The 20,113-nt window shown below is 42.2% G+C and overlaps 1 protein-coding gene across 1 annotated transcript in view; it reads left to right on the forward strand.

The window, feature by feature from the left end:
* The first annotated feature begins 590 nt into the window (after positions 1-590).
* LOC308481766 (ras-related protein Rab-10-like) overlaps positions 591-20,113 on the forward strand; it is a 35,327-nt gene continuing 15,804 nt past the window's right edge. Inside the window, exons 1-3 of the mRNA XM_081014476.1 lie at positions 591-1,177; positions 14,816-14,876; positions 16,423-16,561. Coding sequence (XP_080870602.1) covers positions 1,036-1,177; positions 14,816-14,876; positions 16,423-16,561 — 342 coding nt within the window. The 5' untranslated portion in view covers positions 591-1,035. The remainder of the gene's footprint in view (positions 1,178-14,815; positions 14,877-16,422; positions 16,562-20,113) is intronic.

Genomic DNA, 20,113 nt, shown 5'->3' on the forward strand with positions numbered 1-20,113 from the left:
TTTCAACTTTTCCAAGTCCTAGCCATCATCCACCTTATGAAAGGAACAATGAACTGAAAAATTAAAAAATTCTCTAGGAGTACCTATGATTTAATCAATTTCCACCCTAATCGTGGCTTCCAATTCCAGCATTTCCCCTGTTATGTTATTTTTTAGATATGATCTAATAAGACAGATAATAACCAGGGGAGCCTGGGTAGCTCAGTTGGTTAGTGTGTGGTGTTGATAACACCAAAGTTGCAGGTTTGATCCCCATATGGGACAGCAGCTGCTTATTCCTGCATTGAAGGTTGGACTAGATGATCTGCAGGGTCCCTTCCAACTCTCATGATTCTATGATCTATGAAAGCAGGACTTCAGTGTTTTTCCACTGAGCAGTGGTAACATATAAGGCCACTTCAGTATTGGACCACATGCCTGGGAGTCCGGGCTGTGGTGCAAGGCATAGCTGTCAACTTTTCCCTTTTCTTGCGAGGAATCCTATTCGGAATAAGGGAATTTCCCTTTTTAAAAAAGGAAAACGTTGACAGCTATGGTGCAAGGACTTGTGGGTGGACTAGTCTACAACCACCATCACCCCCAACTAGTCGACAACGGGTTGTCACATCCGCCGTCATGTCAATTCTCCCTCTGTGCTTATAGCAGCTGCGTGGTAGGCAGCCCGGAGGGGGTAGGGAGAGGGAGGGAGAGAGGGAGAGAGGGAGAGAGAGAGAGAGAGAGAGAAAAGGCAGCTTGACCAGTTGAATTTCTGCCTGAGACACCACTGTTCAAAGGCCCAGGGAGCCCTGCTCTGGGGGCATATAGTTAAGCAGCAAAACAGAAGTCGGTCCGCTGTTGTTGGGGGGAAATCCAGCTCCAATCTCTCGCGTAAACCGAGGCTTGGCGACGCTTCGGAGAGGAAGGCGGCGGAGGAAGGGCGGGCCCTCCTTGGGCCGCGTGTCTGGAGGTGGAAAGGAGCGACGCCCGACGGGCAACTTTCGCTTCAGTCCCGCGCTGGGAGCAGCTGCAGCCGCTCCGCTCTCGGGTTCGTGGGCCATGGCTCAGCCGGAGAAAGTACTGCAGGCCAAGATAGTAATGGCCGGGGACTCCTACGTGGGGAAAAGCTCGATCCTGAGGCGATACACCGAGCTCTGCCCAACCAAGCCGTCTCCGCCCCCTTCCTATATCACCACCGTCGGTGAGTAATCGCTCTTCCGCCTGCAGCTGCCATTCACTTGCCCGCCTCCTCCGCTTTCCTTTCTTATCTGCTCCACGTACCAGTTCTGGCTGCTCCCCACCCGCTGCCTGTGGGTTCGAAAATCAGTTTATTCCCTCTTATAATAAGGCGCGCGCGCACACAGTCGTGGCGTTGTAGTTTCATCTATAATGTAGCGTGCAGTCTTCCAACTCACACAGAGTTCTGTCAAAAGCTTCCAAGTCTGCTTGAAGATCTCTGTGAAGCTTGAAAACACTGCGTGGTAAAACTTCGCAGCTATTAATGCAATTCTCAAACCTTTTATTGGCATCACATACAGACATCCATAGCAAATCAATACAGAATTACCGCCTTCCCAGTGACACAAAACATTTGTCAAATGAAAGAGGTAAAGCAGTCTAACATTACATCTCTAGGTCTCCAGGGAGATCAGACGTCTGCAATGTGTTTCAACGACAAAAAAACCAGATAAAGATATTTAGCCACTAACTTGGTGAGCTCCTGATTATTCCCCAATAATAGAAAATGTATGACCTCTAACTGTGGTTTCCATTTGGGGATGCAGAGTTGATCTAGGAACTCCTGGCGGAGATCAACATATAGTTTACATTTAAGAACCATATGTGTAAGAGCTTCCACCTGATGGTCTTCACATGGGCAAATTCTTTCTCCTTCCACCATTCCCGAGAACCTTCCCCATAGGAGGTTTGAAGGATTTGAATTAAACCTGGCCAGTGAAAATGCCCTTCTTTCTTGAGGATTAAGCAAAAATTCAAGATAATGGTAGTTAATTTCATGTGCCCAAGAAAGTTGAAAGTTAAGAGGGGAACATGTTTTCTCTGCTGCTGCTGTTCGTTTCTGGTGTTCAGTGTCCCACAACCTAGTTTTTATTATAGCCTTGGCAGATGGTGGGGACAACGATCGCAAAAATCCCACTGACAGCCCAAGTTGCTGTACCTTTATGTTAAACTGTTGTAGCCCTGGGGAAAGAAAGGGATCTAGCAAAATTTCACTAAGGAGAGGATCTTTATCTGTTGTGAGGCAGATGTTTAACCAGCATGTAAGAAATCTCGCCCAGGCTACAGTCTCTACCTTGTGTTGACCTCCCTCTAGACACAAGGCTGCATAGGGTACACAACATGGGACAGCAAAAATCTTAAAAAGGAAAGCTTCCTGCACTCGTTCTACCAGCTGGGTAAATCCTGGCAGCCAGACTGGAATTCCATAGAGCAACTGAGCTATAACTTTGGCGTTGAAGACCTTGAGGGCAGAGGGGATATGCGAATTACCTCTTGTTATAAAGAAACACATTATGGCCTGCCTAGACATCTTACTGGCATTCACCGCCGTTGCACGGTGCAAGGACCATAGAAGCCTATGATGGAATGTGATTCCCAGGTAGTTGAATTCGAATACCTGCTGGATGGGTTTTCCACCAAATACCCAGCTATAACTTTTGCGTGAATTCCCAAAAAACATCATTTTGCTTTTATCAAAGTTCATGCACAATTTCATTCTGGACAGATAGTCAATACAGGAATTTAACAAACGCCAATTCTTGTCCGTGAAAGCAAAATCATATCATCTGCTTATAGAAGGATGGGAATGCTTGATGCATTGAGTTTTGGGCTGTGGGCATCCACCTGTTTTAGTAAAGAAGATCTGTCATGACATTACCTGGTGTTGTTCTTATGTGACAGGTGTTCTTTATGTAAAGCTTTTTGATCAAGCAAAGTAATCTAGGTTCTAGGCCCATTGTCTCCAATTTGGACCATAACAGTCCCCTGTTGACAGGGTCAAAAGCAGCCTTGATATCAAGGAAGGCCACATAAAGACATTCCTTATGAAGCCGCATGTACTTAGCGGCTAAATGAGATAACACCAAACAGTTGCATAAAGTAGATTTCCCTGGCCTGAACCCTGCCTGCTCTGGACCTATGATGTTTTTCTCATCAAGCCAAGTAGTTAGTTTATTTAACAGATGTTTAGCATACAATTTCCAGATGTTTGACAGTAGACTTATTGGCCGATAATTGGATGGCAGCTTTTTGTCACCCTTTTTAAAGATTGGGATAATTATAGATTGCTGCCATGAGTTAGGTATGGTACCAGATCTATCTATCATAGTGAATAGTTCTGCTAGTATCGGAGCCCACCACTCTGGCTTGGCTTGGTTTTGGTTCAGATGGAATAGCATCAGGGCTATTAGCATTTACAGTGGCTTCTCAAGTTTGGGTCTGGCACCCACGAACCCTCCTCAAAACCCACCTTTTCTGTGAAGCCCTTGACACAACCATGAGTGTAGCCAAGGGGGGGCAGGGGCAGCTGCCCCTCCCCCATCAAGAAAAACACATCACTAACTGATGTTCTGCCACCCCCCCAACAAAAGCTTGCCCCCCTAACTAAGATCCTGGCTATTCCCATGAGCACAACCCCCATACACATATCTACTGTAAGCGTGTGTAACAGGCTTCATTCAACACACTGGCAGTTACTTCCAAGTAAATGCATGCAGAATCATACTGTGAAGCAATCAAGTATTTCCCCTATTTAACTTTGCTTTCCTGTGTTTCCTGTTTCAGTTTTAATAGTCAGGGCCATTTAGAGAAGTGTAACTACTTTGCAGATTGCACCTGGAAACTAGACTCAGTGGAAGTGTGCCTGTGAGGGTGTGTGTGTTTTAAACATTGTGGGAAGTTATAATGTAAGTAGTTTAGCATTACATGCCACTACTTTTGTGCACTAATAATCCACATTATGTATTGTATAGCAACAGAGGACACACTTCATGGATTAAAAGTGTACATGAGGTGTACATTGTCACACTGGAATCTGCTATATGCATGTATTCCACATGAACATGTGATTGCAAGCTTCCTGAATATTCAAGTGTATAAGTTAAAGGGACCCCTGACCATTAGGTCCAGTCGTGGACGACTCTGGGGTTGCTGCGCTCATCTCGCTTTATTGGCCGAGGGAGCCAGCGTACAGCTTCTGGGTCATGTGGCCAGCATGACTAAGCCACTTCTGGCGAAGCAGAGCAGCGCACGGAAACTCTGTTTACCTTCCCGCTGGAGCGGTACCTATTTATCTACTTGCACTTTGACATGCTTTCGAACTTCTAGGTTGGCAGGAGCAGGGACTGAGCAACAGAAGCTCACCCCGTCGCGGGGATTTGAACTGCCGACCTTCTGATCGGCAAGCCCTAGGCTCTGTGGTTTAACCCACAGCACCAACCGCGTTCCATTCAGGTGTATAGTACATGTGAAATAGTGCTTTTGGACTAACATGCCAACAAACAAGCACAAAAAGTCCTCATGCAGTAATGCCCTAATACGGTCACACCAAATGTTATTTATGTAAAGTACACACCATCACTAATTCAAGTGCTGTGAAATAGTGATGGTGTGTACTTTACATAAATAACATTTGACATGACCCGTATTAGGGCACTACTGCATGAGGACTTTTTATGCTTGCTTGTTGGCATGTTAGTCCAAAAGCAGAATTGTGGAAAGCTGTACTTGCAAATAACGGTGTGTTGTGGTACAGGGATATCTGCACCTACATTGTTTCTTCTGTGTGTAGTTTGGCCACCCTGTGGATAGCCTGAGATTATTATCATTCTCTACGTGAATAGGTGGAAGGAGCCATTGATCATGGGTGCTCTGTAACCTGTGGGGATCAAAGGTACTGAATGAATTATTTTAAAATCCACAAAGAAAACTAGCTAACCTCAGGTTTTATTTCGCTAAGATATACTGAGGTTGCAATGTTTAGCCATAATGTTCATTCCATAAGGAGTGCAGCTGGTTGGTAGAACATCTTCATTTGAACCAGAAGGTCCATGGTTCAATTCCTGGCATGTCTAGGTAGAGCTAGGAGAGACTCCTGTCTGAAATCCTGGAGACCCTCTGCCAGTCAGCATAGGTAGACCAAGGGTAGTCAACAGGGTGCCCTTCAAATGCTGCTGACTGCCGCTCCCATCAGTCTTGAGCATTAGTCAAGCTGGCTGGGGCTGATGGAAGACCAACAACATCTGGAAGGTGCCATACCTGTAGAAAAAATACTAAGCTAGATGAACCAATGGTCTGACTCTGTATAAGGCAGCCTACTATGTTCTTCCTGGCTTCTTGCATGATTAGTGAACTTCTGCAGAGGGAACTTTTGTGTTTTCAGTGGAAGCTCCTTACACATTTAACAGTGCTGATCTCCTGTGCAACCCCAGCTGTACTGTGTTGCTTCTTACAACTATAGTGCCCGAAGAGGACTTAATTCTATAGACATTTGCGCAATTAATCCTTTCAACTCTCATGTCCAGCTTTGATGTCTATGGCCATTTCATTGCCCAGGAGAATCAAAAGCAGATTAAACCAAGGACTGTAATGCTTGCACTTTGTGTCTGTGATTAATTTGGGGGATTATTATTGTGATTGGCACGTACAAAAAAAAATGTGTGTGCGTGTTCAGCTATTTGAATTATTTTTAAAAGGACTGGTTGCAGTGGAAGATACCCAGGGCTTATCATCTTCCCTTAAGCCTTTCTGTGAGGATGACCTCAGACAGCCAATCCCGTTTGGTTGGTGAAGAAATCTCTTTGAAAAGAGGGAAGCAATATTACTCATTGCATGTTGCATCCTGTTGTTCTACTTCTAATAGTAGAAACATTTATTTATGTTCCTTTTAGAAATGTTGTGGGCAACAACTTGTAATACACAGTGTGCTGGGAAAACATGTTCCTCATGCCAAAGTCCATTGCTGCCCTTGCTGTTCATGTTTTGTTTTCTCTCAGCAGTCTGGGGCCTTCAAATCACAAGGAGTGTTTCCCTTCCTTCAGGTGTGATCTTCTTAATATACTGTTTATACATCTTGTTTATTAATAATAATTCACTGCCATCAGTGTAATGGCATTTTGCAGATTTCCATAGGCAAAGTCCCTTTCCCCAAGGACCTCACTGTCTAAATTTTGACAGCAACAACTGAGAAGGGGGAAACAAAGAGTAACAATGGATGTATGTGAACAAATGCTTTTAAGCATGGTTACAACTGAGCATGGCTAAGTATTTACTGTTACAGCCATAATGTATATTTTAATAGACTCAGATAAGTGTAGTATTGTAGAGTTGGAAGAGATCCACAAGGGTCATCTAGTCCAACCCCCTGCAATGCAGGAATCACAGCTAAGATTGATGGTGGTTTTAGCTAAGGGCTACAACCCAACAGGTTTGGTGATACTTAAGATTATTGAATTAACTAAATTAAGTTCAACTGATTCTGTCCTGGGTTGTGGTCATGACTTTAAAAAAAAGTAAATGTGTTTTTCATATTGGGAATCACTCTCATTCCCCTCTTATTTTTAAGTGGCATATGAATATGTAAATGCAACAGGTACCGGGTATTTACATTAAAATTATACCAAAAAATCCTCTTATATACTGAGTAGTACTTTGGGCATCAGAGTCCCACTGATTTCCATTTGATTTGTCAAACTGAATAAAAATGTCAGAATCTTTATGAGAGGTAGATGAGTTAAGGCTAGATTCCGTCAATCTAGTGTAAATATGCTAACGAAGCTCTGCTCTTTATAGTCAACCCCATCTGGAAGTTTACAGTTTAAAGCAGCTGCCATCAGACCATTGATTCTGAGAAGGAAAGTGTCCTCTTCCTCTGGGAGCAAGGGAAGAACGAATAGGCCCATCCTCTGTGAAAAAGAGTAATCAGAAAGAATTGGCAGTCAGTTCTGTGATGGGAGAAAGAACAGGACATGTATTGAAACCAGACTCTGCCACTGTAATGCTATTAAACAACTCTGTGTAACCACAGTGAAGAAACGCAGAAGCAAATGGTGTTCTAATTCATAATGGAGAATGAAATGGGTTTTTTGCTGTGTGGACTGAGATAGTCTTCTCATGCATGAATACGTTCTGGGTTCAGAATGGGAGGAACTACAACTCGGCTGAGTCAGAGGAAATGACTGGTCATTTCACACAGGCAACTTTGGGTCTTTGTTTTTCAGCCGGGTGGTTTTTCACCACTATCCAGATGATTGGATCATAGAATTGTAGAGTTGGAAGGGACCACAAGGGTCATTTAGTCCAACACCCGGCAATGCTGGAATATTTTGCCCAATGTGGAGCTCAAACACACGACCCTGAGATTAAGAGCCTCATCCTCTATCAGCCAAGCTGTCAACTGAAGCATTTGTCTCAAGTACAGATCACAAATTCTACATGCCGCTGCTTGACCCATATTAGGAAGGTTTGCAGCAATAGACAAAATGGCGGTTTGTATGCAAACTTTGCTGTTCAAACAATCCTTTCGCTATGAGCACAGTGCAATCTGGCATGTAGAATCGTCATGTAAATTGACCAACTGGGTTGATTTGTATATCTTCTTATGAGATTTTGACCAGCTTCGGCCCATCTGAAGCTGATACAGGCTTGTCTTATCTTGAGCCCAAGCAGAGTAGTCCACACAGCAGAAGCATAAACAGTATGTGCTACATTCTTTAACTTTATTTACAAGCTATGCTGAGAGCATACAAACATGCATCTTGCCTCTGTGAGAGCAGAGAAGCAACCGTCTCTCTAACAAAGAAACCGAGAGAACAGTGAAAAACAGGAAACCAGTGTACGTCACATCCAGTCTCCCATTCCCGTGGGAATCCAACAGTAACTTGGACTGTGGAATGCAAAACAATGTCTTGTGACTGCAGTTGCTGCTCAGTGAGGGAAATAGAAACCAACAGAATTCACATTCCATTTGTGCCATTTTCTTGGGGGACCAGATTGGATATTAGGGGTTCCTTATAGATACCAAGAAGCAGTATCTAATTCTCCCTCCATGTGCACAGATCCTGATTTACCACACCATATCAACATTCTGTTAATTTTAGGATTATTAATAGGAGAGTAACAGAAACATCAATGTTTCAGTTGAAGATACTGCAATTGAAGGTGGCAGGGGGTTTTTTTAGCTCCTGATTTATGGGCCTTCCTGATATCTTTGCCCAATCAATGTTCCTCAGAAACTGTTGGTTTTGAGAAAGACAGTTTTAATGTAATGGGAAAATAATAAATTGGGGGCGGGGAGAGGGAATATATGTTGAGTACTGTGAGACTTCAGCAGAAGATGAACAATCAATTAGAGAACAATTCTAGAAAAGGTTGCCAGATTGCATTACATTTCTCAAATTTATCCTTCCTGTAATACATGATTCATTCTTTAATGTACAGGTCTAAAAGGTCTTCAACCCAATTTTCAGTTTGAAGTGCAGAACATGATTTCTAGAACTATAAAACAATACTCCTGCAGCAAAGTGATGCTATGGGTGTTCTAAAAGGTGATTAAATGAGAATTCCATCTTTAGGAACAAAACTAAATTATATCTGGTCATGAAATATTTTCAAGAAGACTTGATAACATATGTCATGGGCTGGCTAGACACGGAGGAATGGTGGGAGAGACCAGCTGGGGAACCCCCAAGCGAAGAAGGCTCAGAGCCCAGGGATTGGTGGTGGGGTGACACAGAGTGGTCAGAGGGAGAAGAGGGAGCAGACTGGGAGGAGGATATGTTGGAAGCTGAAGAGGTAACAGGGTTTAGTGAGCAGGGAGACTCTACGGCACAGAAAAGTACAGAATTGGAGTCAGAAGCTAAAGCAAGAGAGGAGGGAGGCCAAGAGGCAGAGATGAGTCAGGCTGGTGAAGAAGCCAGGGAGTTTCTCCCTCCTGCTGCGACACATTACATTGCATTTCTTTATACAGTGGTACCTCGGGTTAAGAACTTAATTTGTTCTGGAGGTCTGTTCTTAACCTGAAACTGTTCTTAACCTGAAGTACTACTTTAGCTAATGGGGCCTCCCGCGCCGCTGCTGTGCGATTTCTGTTCTCATCCTGAAGCAAAATTCTTAACCCGAGGTACTATTTCAGGGTTAGTGGAGACTGTAACCTGAAGCATCTGTAACCCGAGGTACCACTGCATGAGCAAAATATAGTCTTGGCCACAGCAACGCTAGTCATCTCATGGGGAGAATGTGAAGTTTCAGAGAGCATTAATGTTTCTGTGGCTGAAATCCGTGGATTTTGGTTCCCATGTTACACTAGTCACACAAGTAAACAATATAAAAAGGGAAAGAGGCAAATGAAGCAGGATGATGAAAAGTACCTTTTAAATCAGGAGTGGAGAACCTGTGGCCCTCTGGGTGTTGAACTACAACTCCCATCAGCCAGCATGGCCAATGATTATGGATGATGGGAGTTGTAGTCCAACAACATCCTGAAGGCCAGAGGTTTCCTATCCTTGTTTTAAATCTACAGCAAAAAAAGGTCAGAAGATACTACTGAAGGAATTCTCGTAAAACCAAATATCTGTCATATTTATCTATAGCAAATTTCACATTACCAAGATGAGTACCAATAACATAGTTTTGCTCCACATTAATACTAGTGAAATGCCAATTTGGGTGGGTAAGTGGAGGAGCATCTGTAAATCACAGGACCACTGCAAGGGCAGTGCCACCCCCAAAGGGAGGCAGTGCCAGTCCTAAAGGTCCATGATAGCTGAGCACCTGTTGATGCTTCTTTCTTTCTCTGCTCAGGCTGCTTTTACTTGTGAAGCAACATAGATGCCCTGCTGCTCTTGACATGCTGTGGTGGAAGCTGCTCTGCTGGATTCTTATGGAGAAAGGAAAATATATCCACCCATGCAGTCCAACCAGGAAATGGAGGCTCAGTCCCACCTAGGTCATTCTGAGTGGCGGAGACTATCACCTTCTGTCAGCATGGCTACTAGAATAATAAGCCAGGGGAAGGATGGACCTGGAATTGAGCAAGAGGTGGAAGTATTCCTACAGGAGCCTTCCCCAACCTGGTGCCCTCTAGATATTTCGGAATACAGCTCCCATCAGCCCCAGCCAGCACAGTTGTGGCAGGGGAAGGCTATCCTAGACTACTGGGTCGATTCCACCCCTCTGCTTTGCATGGCTCCATTCTTCTCATTTGCCCAGCCCTACCCTTTTTCCTGGTTTTGCTGGAGCGTGGCCAAGAGATTGTTTCTAAGAAACTGTATAATAAATATAATAAAATGAGTTCATTTGGATTTGAAATGAAGGGGCACAAACAAGCAGCATTTTCATTAAACAGGACTGGAACGGTTATAACCAAGAAAGCATTTCAATGTTATAGTAGATAAAAATCAGAATATTTCGTACTCTAAAGTAATCATACTGGCAATATCATCCAGAGCTAATTCTTTAAGGTTTTAGATACAGCAGCTTTGTGCATGCCTTGGACTGAGCAAGGCTTTTCAGCTAGGCTTGATGTTTAAAAGCCCTATTATGTGACTAGCTTTAAAATCCTCTTTTGCAAATTGTTTTCCAGCTAAGGCACAGCTAAGACTGGGTGTGCGCGGGTGAAAATCTGCAGATTGCTTGTGCATTGCCGTGTAGCCAATGTAAAAGCAATCTGCATCACGTACATCTGTTGTATGTCAGTTACATAGCAATGCACAACCAAACTGCAGAATCTACACTATAGACTGGAACACTTGCTGATGTGATTGCTGTGCTCACATCAGCATGGTGTCAGGATCAGTGTTAGTGCAGGGTCGTCCCATGTGATGTTATCTGTGATTTTAAAAGTATAATGCACTTGCTGAATTTTCACACCCCTCCCCTTTCTGCCAGGAAGGGGAGAGTGACAGAGTTTTTTGAAATTGGTTGGAACCCAAGCTGTGATTCCTTTATTGAGGAAGCATTGTTGAATCTATGGCTAGTGCATTTAATTCCCTATCTCCATATGGATAGAAGTAATGGCCACAACTTCTTGTAGCCTTAGCTGGCTATTGCATTTTGCTTGCTGGGAAATACTGGGCATAGCTATAGCGGCTGCCAGTTGCCACTGCCAGTTGCCGAATGCGATTGCTACCTCCCCCAGATGAACAGGCAAGAGTCAAAATATATCTATACTAGGAGAATTTCAAGACTGAAGAGGAATTCTGTGCACCTAGTTGGTATACTCTGATTTCCTCTAGGCATAAATCTTACAGTATCTTGCAGACAAATGGGGCATGTTGCAATTGTGCAACCTTTGTGAATACAACCAATATTCATAACAAGAGCTCAGTTCCAACTCAAAAAGTGTATCTTTGGAAGAAGGCAGATCAGTTCTCTAAAGAGCACATATTTCCAGTTCTTTCCACTCCCAGTTCCTATTCCCATGTCCCAGTGTGTAGTTGGGAAGTCGTTGATCTGGGTGAAATAAGGATCCCCTCTCTTTTGCCCTGGTGCAAAGGACTACAGAGTGATGAAGATACAATATGGTAAAATGTCATTTCTCAGTACTTAGGGAAGTACTGAGGGAATGTTTCCCTCATAGTTTGGGCATTTCAGGTCCTGCTCACAACCCCAGAATTATAGTTGCAAGTTGGTAGTTTGCTGGCGTTATTGGGAGGGTTGCAACTGTGGATAGTAGCTTTTAGTTGTTCAAGATTTGCTTTTCTTAAAAAATAAAAAAAAATGCATTCACAGTAAATTTTCATTGAAAGCACTTTATTCAGCACTTAAACTCTCAGGGATGGTTGCCCTTCTTCCTCTTCAATTATGCAGTTTTTGTGAATTATAAGCAGCTATAGTTTTCTAATTAAACTTATACGGATCATAAGGCAGACTCATCACATTGAGAATAGCAGACTATAAAGAATAACTGTTTTTGTTTAAACAATGGCACCTCATTGAACACCAGGGGAAAAGTTTATGGGGGGGAAAAGATTTGCATGTCCAAGTGAACATGGAGATGCCTAACCAAATAAGTTTTGAAATAGTTCCATGACATATTTCCTTGTAGTGGATTTCATTGTAGTGCTTTTAGATACTGTGTACAAGTTACTCACAGAGATCACAGAGTGCTTCGGAAGCAAAACTTAACTTTTAAAGTGGTGGGAACAGATCCTAAAGAAAACTCCTTATGACTTGACTGTCAAAGTAAAAGTAAGACTCTTTTCTCTTTTTTTAACCTCTTGCTAAAATATAAAAATGTTCAAATAAATATCGTTCATTTCACTTCACCATAGGATTCAAAGTAGCTTTATTTCAACTTGTTTTCTGCTTCATATGTCTTAATTAAGGACTAAAGGGAATATTCTTTCCATTTGCATGGCTGCAAAATGTTTAACTGGTTTTGTTTTTCTACAGTTGTCAGATGATTTCACCTTTTCTCTTTCTTTTTTGTATCCAAATGAGTCCTTTCTTAAGATTGACATGGGTTTGATAAACAATCGGTACCTATCAGGGTAGCCAATAGCTTACCACTGAGAAATTGCAAAACTACACATTGTACAGTGGTACCTCGGGTTACAGACGCTTCAGGTTACAGACTCTGCTAACCCAGAAATAGTACCTCGGGCTAAGAACTTTGCTTCAGGATGAGAACAGAAATCGTGCTCCAGCAGCGCGGCAGCAGCAGGAGGCTCCATTAGCTAAAGTGGTACCTCAGGTTAAGAATAGTTTCAGGATAAGAATGGACCTCCAGAACGAATTAAGTCCTTAACCCGAGGTACCACTCTATTGCTATGTGCATGTTGCTTATTGATTTTAGAGTTAAAATCCCAAGGTCTTATTCAGTGTCCGTTAGCCCTCAGCTGCCTAGTCTTTGTGTAAAACATGAAGAGGAGGATGTGTGTGTCTCCAAGTAGGGCTCCCAGATTCCAGGACTTCCATGCATCACCAGCATTCTGTTTCTACTGAAAGCCTGGTTGGTGGATCTCAGCACATTGAGAGTGCCATCTGGGCTCAGTACCAGGTGACTGAGTGCTCAGCTGATTCCAAGGGCAAATCAGTGCCCACTCGGATCAAGGAAACCCTTTCCTCAAGGCTTGCTCCTCAGTACGTCTCACTGAGGACATGGCCTTGGTTTCTGCTCTCTTTCCACAATTGTTCCATTGGATTTGATCCCTGCCTCAACTATATACACTTGCCTTTGGCCCTCTCAGCTCCTGCTGGGCACCTTGACTCCTGGCTGATTTGGAACAGTCACCTGATTCTGGCTCAAGTAGATTGACAGCCAGCTCACCCATCCACCTCGTTCATGGAGCCTGACAACCTGCAGCCCAGCCCATTCAGTGGTCTGTCACTTAAGATTTGTAAGCTCTCTGCAGACAGAGATGTTCTGACACCCTCCAGCACTTCATTTCTTTTGTGCTACCAGAATATATCAACCGGTGGGATCAAGCAAGAGACTTCTGCATTCCCTTCTTCAGCTTTTGACCTCTGTCTGTCTTATTTGAGGAAGTTCCAGTGTTACTCAAGAAAGTTGTTTTTTCCTCCCTTTCTTCAATCTGTAAGACAGATTTGTTGTAGGCTCACTTATACCGAACAGATAGCACAACCTGAAAATTCTGACTTCCACAGAAACCTTTAGTGTACTCAGTACCCACTTCAGCTGAGAACCAATTGCATCAACAGTGTGTTCGTGATACAATGAATGATTATAAAATCCTGAAATGATTTATTAGAATTGGGTTTGGATTGCTGTGTCCCATGCTTGTGATACTTTGAAGAAGCTAGGATGAAAATGCAGGCAAAAACAATATGATCAAACAGCATTTGTCTGGCTAGTAATTAAGCCTACTTTTGTTATCATGGTCATATAATACTATGGCTTAATTTTATCAGCAGTGCGGTGGGCTTTGGCCCTGCATTTCTCATCCCCCTCCCTACAGCCTTGTCCATTTGTGAAATTTGTTTGAAATTTTATATAAAGCTATGAATAACTCATGCATGCAATACTTATTGACTTCTGTTTTTCACTAACATTCATTGACCTTTTAGGTCAATAAATGTAAAGTTGATTTAAGAAGTCAATATGCCTTATTTTAATTTAGATTAAATTTTCATCTGATTCAGCACTCTCTAGTTCTCTTTTTATAAATAAAATGCTCATGTCAATTTATTATTAAAATTTATGTCAAATATAAAATGTTTTCATGTAGGACTGGAAGTCCCCAGCTGAGTTATTATTTTTAAGCATTTCCAGCTCAGTGTTTTGAAAGTGACCTTCCTGTGCTCGACTGCATATCATGCCCCTTTCCAGTGCCTTTCCAGTTATTGTACAGAAGGTATACAGACATAAAATTGTATTGCAAGCTCTGTGTGATAAGAGAAATTTCCCTCTCTTAAATGTTGTTTATAGATGTGGGCATATAAGTGAATTTGGCTAAAGTAATGATCCTTCTAGATTTTCATTTTACCAAATAAATCCAATAAATTAGGTTTTTTACACTTCTTTTACACTGAAGCTTTAGTAAGATTTCATCAACCCTTAGGCTTGAACTAAATAATACTTAAAAAAAAGAAAGAATACAGAACAATCTTTTAAATTCTGCAGCAGTTTGCTTCAGATGGTTGCAAAGTCTCTTCTATATAGGGAGAGGTAAGAGTTCTTTCTAAACTAATAAGGAAGCACAGCTATGGGAATTTCCCTTTTACTGAGTACTTTGGTGAGATTCCGAACTGTTATATAGATGATGGGGTTTTTTTACACCCTTTGACACTTCTATTATTCCTTTGATTTGTTCTCCTTTCATATTTATAGATACGATAATAGTTCCCCCCTTGTTTCTTTTAGGCATTGATTTCGAAGTAAAAACCATTTCAGTAAATGATACAGCAATGAAACTACAGATATGGTGAGTTTTTATTTATTTAGAAAAATGTACAGATCGTTCATTCAGAAAAAAAATCTCTAAGTGGTGTACATAATAAATAACTGATAAATTCCAAACTTTAGAATAATTAGTATATCAAAATTAGTAATCTGCTCTTGGTATTCTAAGATGTGTATTCATATTTTTTTCCAGTACAAGTAGTTTTCTTCTTTGGTTTCAGTAACAAAAACAGAGTTTATATTTTATTACTTTCAAACCCATTCAATGGGAAAAATACTTGGGGGCCTTTCCGTTGCTTTACTATAACTCCCATCTTCCCTGTTCGTTGGCTATGCTGGCTGAGGATGATGGGATTTGAACATATGAGAGACCACAAGTTTACCATCCCTGCTATAGGAAGAAATGTGTGTGAATGGATCTTGGCCATGCAGCTGCTTGGGTTCATGTTGTAAAGGTTTGCTAACTACTCTACTCATAGAACCCAATATAATAAAAGACCAGACAATGTTTTTGCTGTTGTCAATCTACTAACACTCTGTGTGTGAGAGAGGGAGGGAGGTGTAGGCTGTGAGATTGGGCAGCCTTTGAATGCACACCCTTTGTTAATTCTGAGAGATTCCTGACATCCCAATTTTACAAATCCACCTAGCAGCAACTGGCAGACAGAGTAGTTTGTGCTAATGTGGTTATAAGCAAAGCAGGTGGTGGAAAAGGTTTTCTTGCAATACTGCCTGTTTGCAACATTGTGTATAACTAAGAAAACCAGTTACATCTTGTTTCCTGTATGATTTTGCCAATGTAACTGAGTCACACATAGCTGGGCAAACCGCAACTAATCTGATCCTAGTACAGTACAGTCGTACCTTGGAAGTTGAACAGAATCTGTTCCCGAAGTCCATTCAACTTCCAAAACCAAATCGTGGCTTCTGATTGGCTGCAGGAAGCTCCTGCAGCCAATCAGAAGCCGTGGAAGCCCTGTTGAACGTTCAGCTTCCAAAAGAATGTTCGCAAATCTGAACAATCACTTCCGGGTTTTCGGGATCCAAGGTACGACTGTATATTTTTTCAAGAAATGTGTTTGGTGCTATAGAACTCGTAATTCCACAGCCTATTTGAGACCACTGTAAAATGAAGAAAACAGAATAATAGAATTGTAGAGGAATCTCAACTAAAGCATCCATGACAGATGGCCACCCAACCTCTGCTTAAAAACCTCCAAGGAAGAATAGTCCATCACTCCTGGAGGGAGGCCATTCCACTGTCAAACAGCTCTTTAACTGTTCTTCCTGATGTTTAGTTGGAATCTCCTTTCTTGTAACTTGAATCCATTGGATTGAGTCCTACCTTCTGGAGCAGGAGAAAACAAGCTTGCTCCATCTTCCATGTGACAGCTTTTAAATATTTGAAGATCACCCTTATAACTGGCTCCATGCAGCATCCTAAGCTGATGATGGTGGTAAAACACAACACTATCATCAGGTAGTGCAGCCATTTTGTGCCTAATCATATGTATATGTATATCTTACAATGTAAGCAGTACCAAATGATTCCTTACAATGTATTATAGGGACACTGCCGGTCAGGAGCGATTCCATACATTTACAACTAGTTTCTTCCGTGGAGCACATGGATTCGTTCTTGTCTATGATATCACAAGTACAGAAAGCTTTCAAGGAATTGCACACTGGATGAAAGATATAAATGAGGTACGTTTATACCATTCTGCCTTTGCTCTCAAAATACAATAATCTTTGACAGGTTCATAGAAGCTAGGGACAGACACTCAAATGCACCCAGAACAGAGTGCCCCCCCCTTTTTTACTGCTGCTATTTAGATGAGGAATCCACTTTATATCCCATGATCTATCACTGTTTCTGTCTTCCTGTTTTCTTGTGTAAAGGGTTGCATCTTGGTAAAGAGAGGTAAGTATCCGCATGATTTGTCTGGACCACAGTCTTGCTCTCTATTCTCTTGGTTCACAACTCCTCCATTCCACCTGTGCATTTACTCACTTAGACATCTTGCTCATTTCATCTGCCAGTGTGTTAAAATCCTGGACACATCATCATGTTGTTACCCAACTATTTCCCAATGTTGCGCCAAATTTCTGTTTTTGCTTTTGAACATGGGGTGGTAGAGGTGGTGACAAAGGACATGCATATGTCCCACAAACACGTTAACGTTGATTGGGATGGGTTTGAGCACATGGGTGAAGTGATGGGTGAACTACAGATTTAATAATAATAATAATAATAATAATAATAATAATAATAATAATTTTTATTTATACCCCGCCCTCCCCAGCCAAGGCAGGACTCAGAGCGGCTTACAAGCAATAATAAAAACAAGTTGAATGATTACAACTTAAAAACAAAATTAAAATACAACATTAAAAGATTGAAACATTAAAATATTAAAATATTAAAATGTAGCCTCCTCGCAGGAGGAGAAGGAAAATAAAAAAGAAAGAGAGGGAGGGAATCAAATTGGCTCCAAGCCAAAGGCCAGGCGGAACAACTCTGTCTTACAGGCCCTGCGGAAAGAAAATTTAGTATTTGTTTAAAAATTGTATACAATCCTGAATCTGTCATTCTGGAAGGAGAAAGCCCATGTTCACAGGAAATATGCAACGATTAATTCCTGGAGAGCAAGGAACAAAAATACAGTGGTACCTCAGGTTAAGTACTTAATTCGTTCCGGAGGTCCGTACTTAACCTGAAACTGTTCTTAAACTGAAGCACCACTTTAGCTAATGGGGCCTCCTGCTGCCACCGCGCCGCCGGAGCATGATTTCTGTTCTCATCCTGAAGCAAAGTTTTTAACGTGAAGCACTATTTCTGGGTTAGCAGAGTATAACCTGAAGCGTATGTAACCTGAAGCATATGTAACCCGAGGTACCACTGTAAATTAATTATAAGAATATTGGCTTTGGCATATAGTAAAAGACCAGCAAATCAACAAAAATATATATTAAGTCTTAAACAGTCAGACTTCCATTCCTATTCTGCAATATTCAGTATCCTCATGCCTCTCTATATCAAACTGTAGGATTATTATAATTATTAATTATTAATTATTATTATTACATTTATTGGCCACTTTTTGCCATGGTAACTCAAAGTGATTTACAATATATAAACAAACATATACATTCTTCTGGCATAAAACGGAAAACAAATAAAAATCTAAAAGACAATCCTGTGCTTAAAAGGCAGTATTAAAACATCCTACCCACTCAAGGGAATTCTAAGTTTTAAAGTCTTGCTGGAGACTATTAATTCTCACTGTCATCCTATGCCTTACACAGGGTACAACTTAACCATGTTTTACCTTTATGGGGCAAAGTTTTATTTTCTTAACAGTAAATGGGAATAGTGGAAAGGAAAAAGAATCAAGGACCAGAAGGACTATTCTATGTCCATATGCTCCAGTATCTTGCTTCCAACAAGCTGCCATCATGCATCCTGTGGCAGTGAATTCAGCTAACGAACCCCACCAGCAAAAGCCCATGCAAGGATTTCTTCTAGCACAATGGGGCTCCCTTGGCATCTCCTCCCTCTGTGCCACCACAGATTGGCTGTGCGAGTGGGGTCAGGAGAACTCACTGAACAGTATGGCATGGAAGGACAGGGCAGATTGCTACATCAGCCAAGCAGAAATGGTTGCACCGATGGACTGATCTGCTTAGTGCCGTGTTGAATTCCTCCCAAATATTTATGTGTAGTCTTATCTCCTCCATGTAATGGATAGGATTATGCTGCCAGTTGTGCGATTTCTACATGTCCTGTTGTGTCCTGATCCTGTGTTGTATTAGTGCTGATGTGCTGTGTGGATAGGTTTTTTTGAAATTTGTTGTAAGATCTTAAACCACGACTTCATCACATAGGATATATGGAGGGGTTCATTGCTGAGTAAAACAAGAAGCATCTGGCCAAATCCTAAGCTGTTCAGCCATACAACTCCTTCAGCTGCCTATGAGTCAGTAATTTTTGTCCCACCGTACATATGATTCCACAGAGCCCTTAAGGCAGCTTCCAACTTGTGAATAAATTTCTTTAAAAATATAATAGAAAAGGAGAAAAACATGTTTAGAACACAGACAAGCAAACTATCTTAAAAGATCATCACACTTTAGGTTGTAAGCTATTTCGGGTGGGGACCTATTCTGATGTACTTGATAAAGCGCCATACACACTGATGTTCCCAGGGACGTGGGTGGCGCTGTGAGTTAAACCACAGGGCCTAGGACTTGCCGATCAGAAGGTTGGCGGTTCAAATCCCCGCCACGGGGTGAGCTCCCGTTGCTCGGTCCCTGCTCCTGCCAACCTAGCAGTTCGAAAGCACCTCAAAGTGCAAGTAGATAAATAGGTACTGCTCCGGCGGGAAGGTAAACGGCGTTTCTGTGCGCTGCTCTGGTTCGCCAGAAGCGGCTTAGTCATGCTGGCCACATGACCTTGAAGCTGAACGCCAGCTCCCTCGGCCAATAAAGCGAGACGAGCGCGGCAACCCCAGAGTCGGCCACGACTGGACCTAACGGTCAGGGGTCCTTTTTTACACTGATGTTGCTACACACCTAGATTACGATAACAACTATGAATTGTCCGTAGGAAGAGCCAATTCTCAGGTTAAAGTGTGATATTTAAAAATCAGCCACTGCTTTGCTTTTGTTTGCTAAAAAAAGAGTCTTCATATCTCTTTTAAAACTTAAGAGAGATAGCAGGACAAGCTTTGCTGGTTCAGGAGTTCTGTCATGGGGGTGTTATTAGTGAAAAGGCCCTGCCAATCAGGCAAGGGGGCATTGGGAACCAGCCCCCTTTTAATTATTTTGGTGTACAGTTGTACCTTGGATCTTGAACGCCTTGGCTCCCAAATAAATCGGCTCCCGAACGATCGAAACCTGGAAGTGAGTGTTCTGGTTTTCGAACGTTCTTTTGGAAGCCAAACATCTGACGGGGCTTCCACAGCTTCTGACTGACTGCAGGAAGTCGCGCTTTGGTTTTCGAACATTTTGGAAGGCGAATGGACTTCCAGAACGAATTCCGTTTAATTTCCAAGGTACAACTGTACTTCACAGAAGTGCACTCCCAGGTAACCTGGACCTAATCTGTTAAGGACTTTAAAGGTTGCAATTTTTGCATGATGCATCAGGGTCAAGCTAAACGTTACACTTAATGCTTAGCATGCAGCTATGGCATGTGGGGAGGTAAGGGTTATTTCTGCGTTCCCCAGCAGTGACCCCTCCTGAAAATCTCCACCA

Source organism: Podarcis pityusensis (genome assembly GCF_964106645.2).
Source record: "Podarcis pityusensis genome assembly, chromosome: 7".
In the NCBI taxonomy this organism is placed as follows: domain Eukaryota; kingdom Metazoa; phylum Chordata; class Lepidosauria; order Squamata; family Lacertidae; genus Podarcis; species Podarcis pityusensis.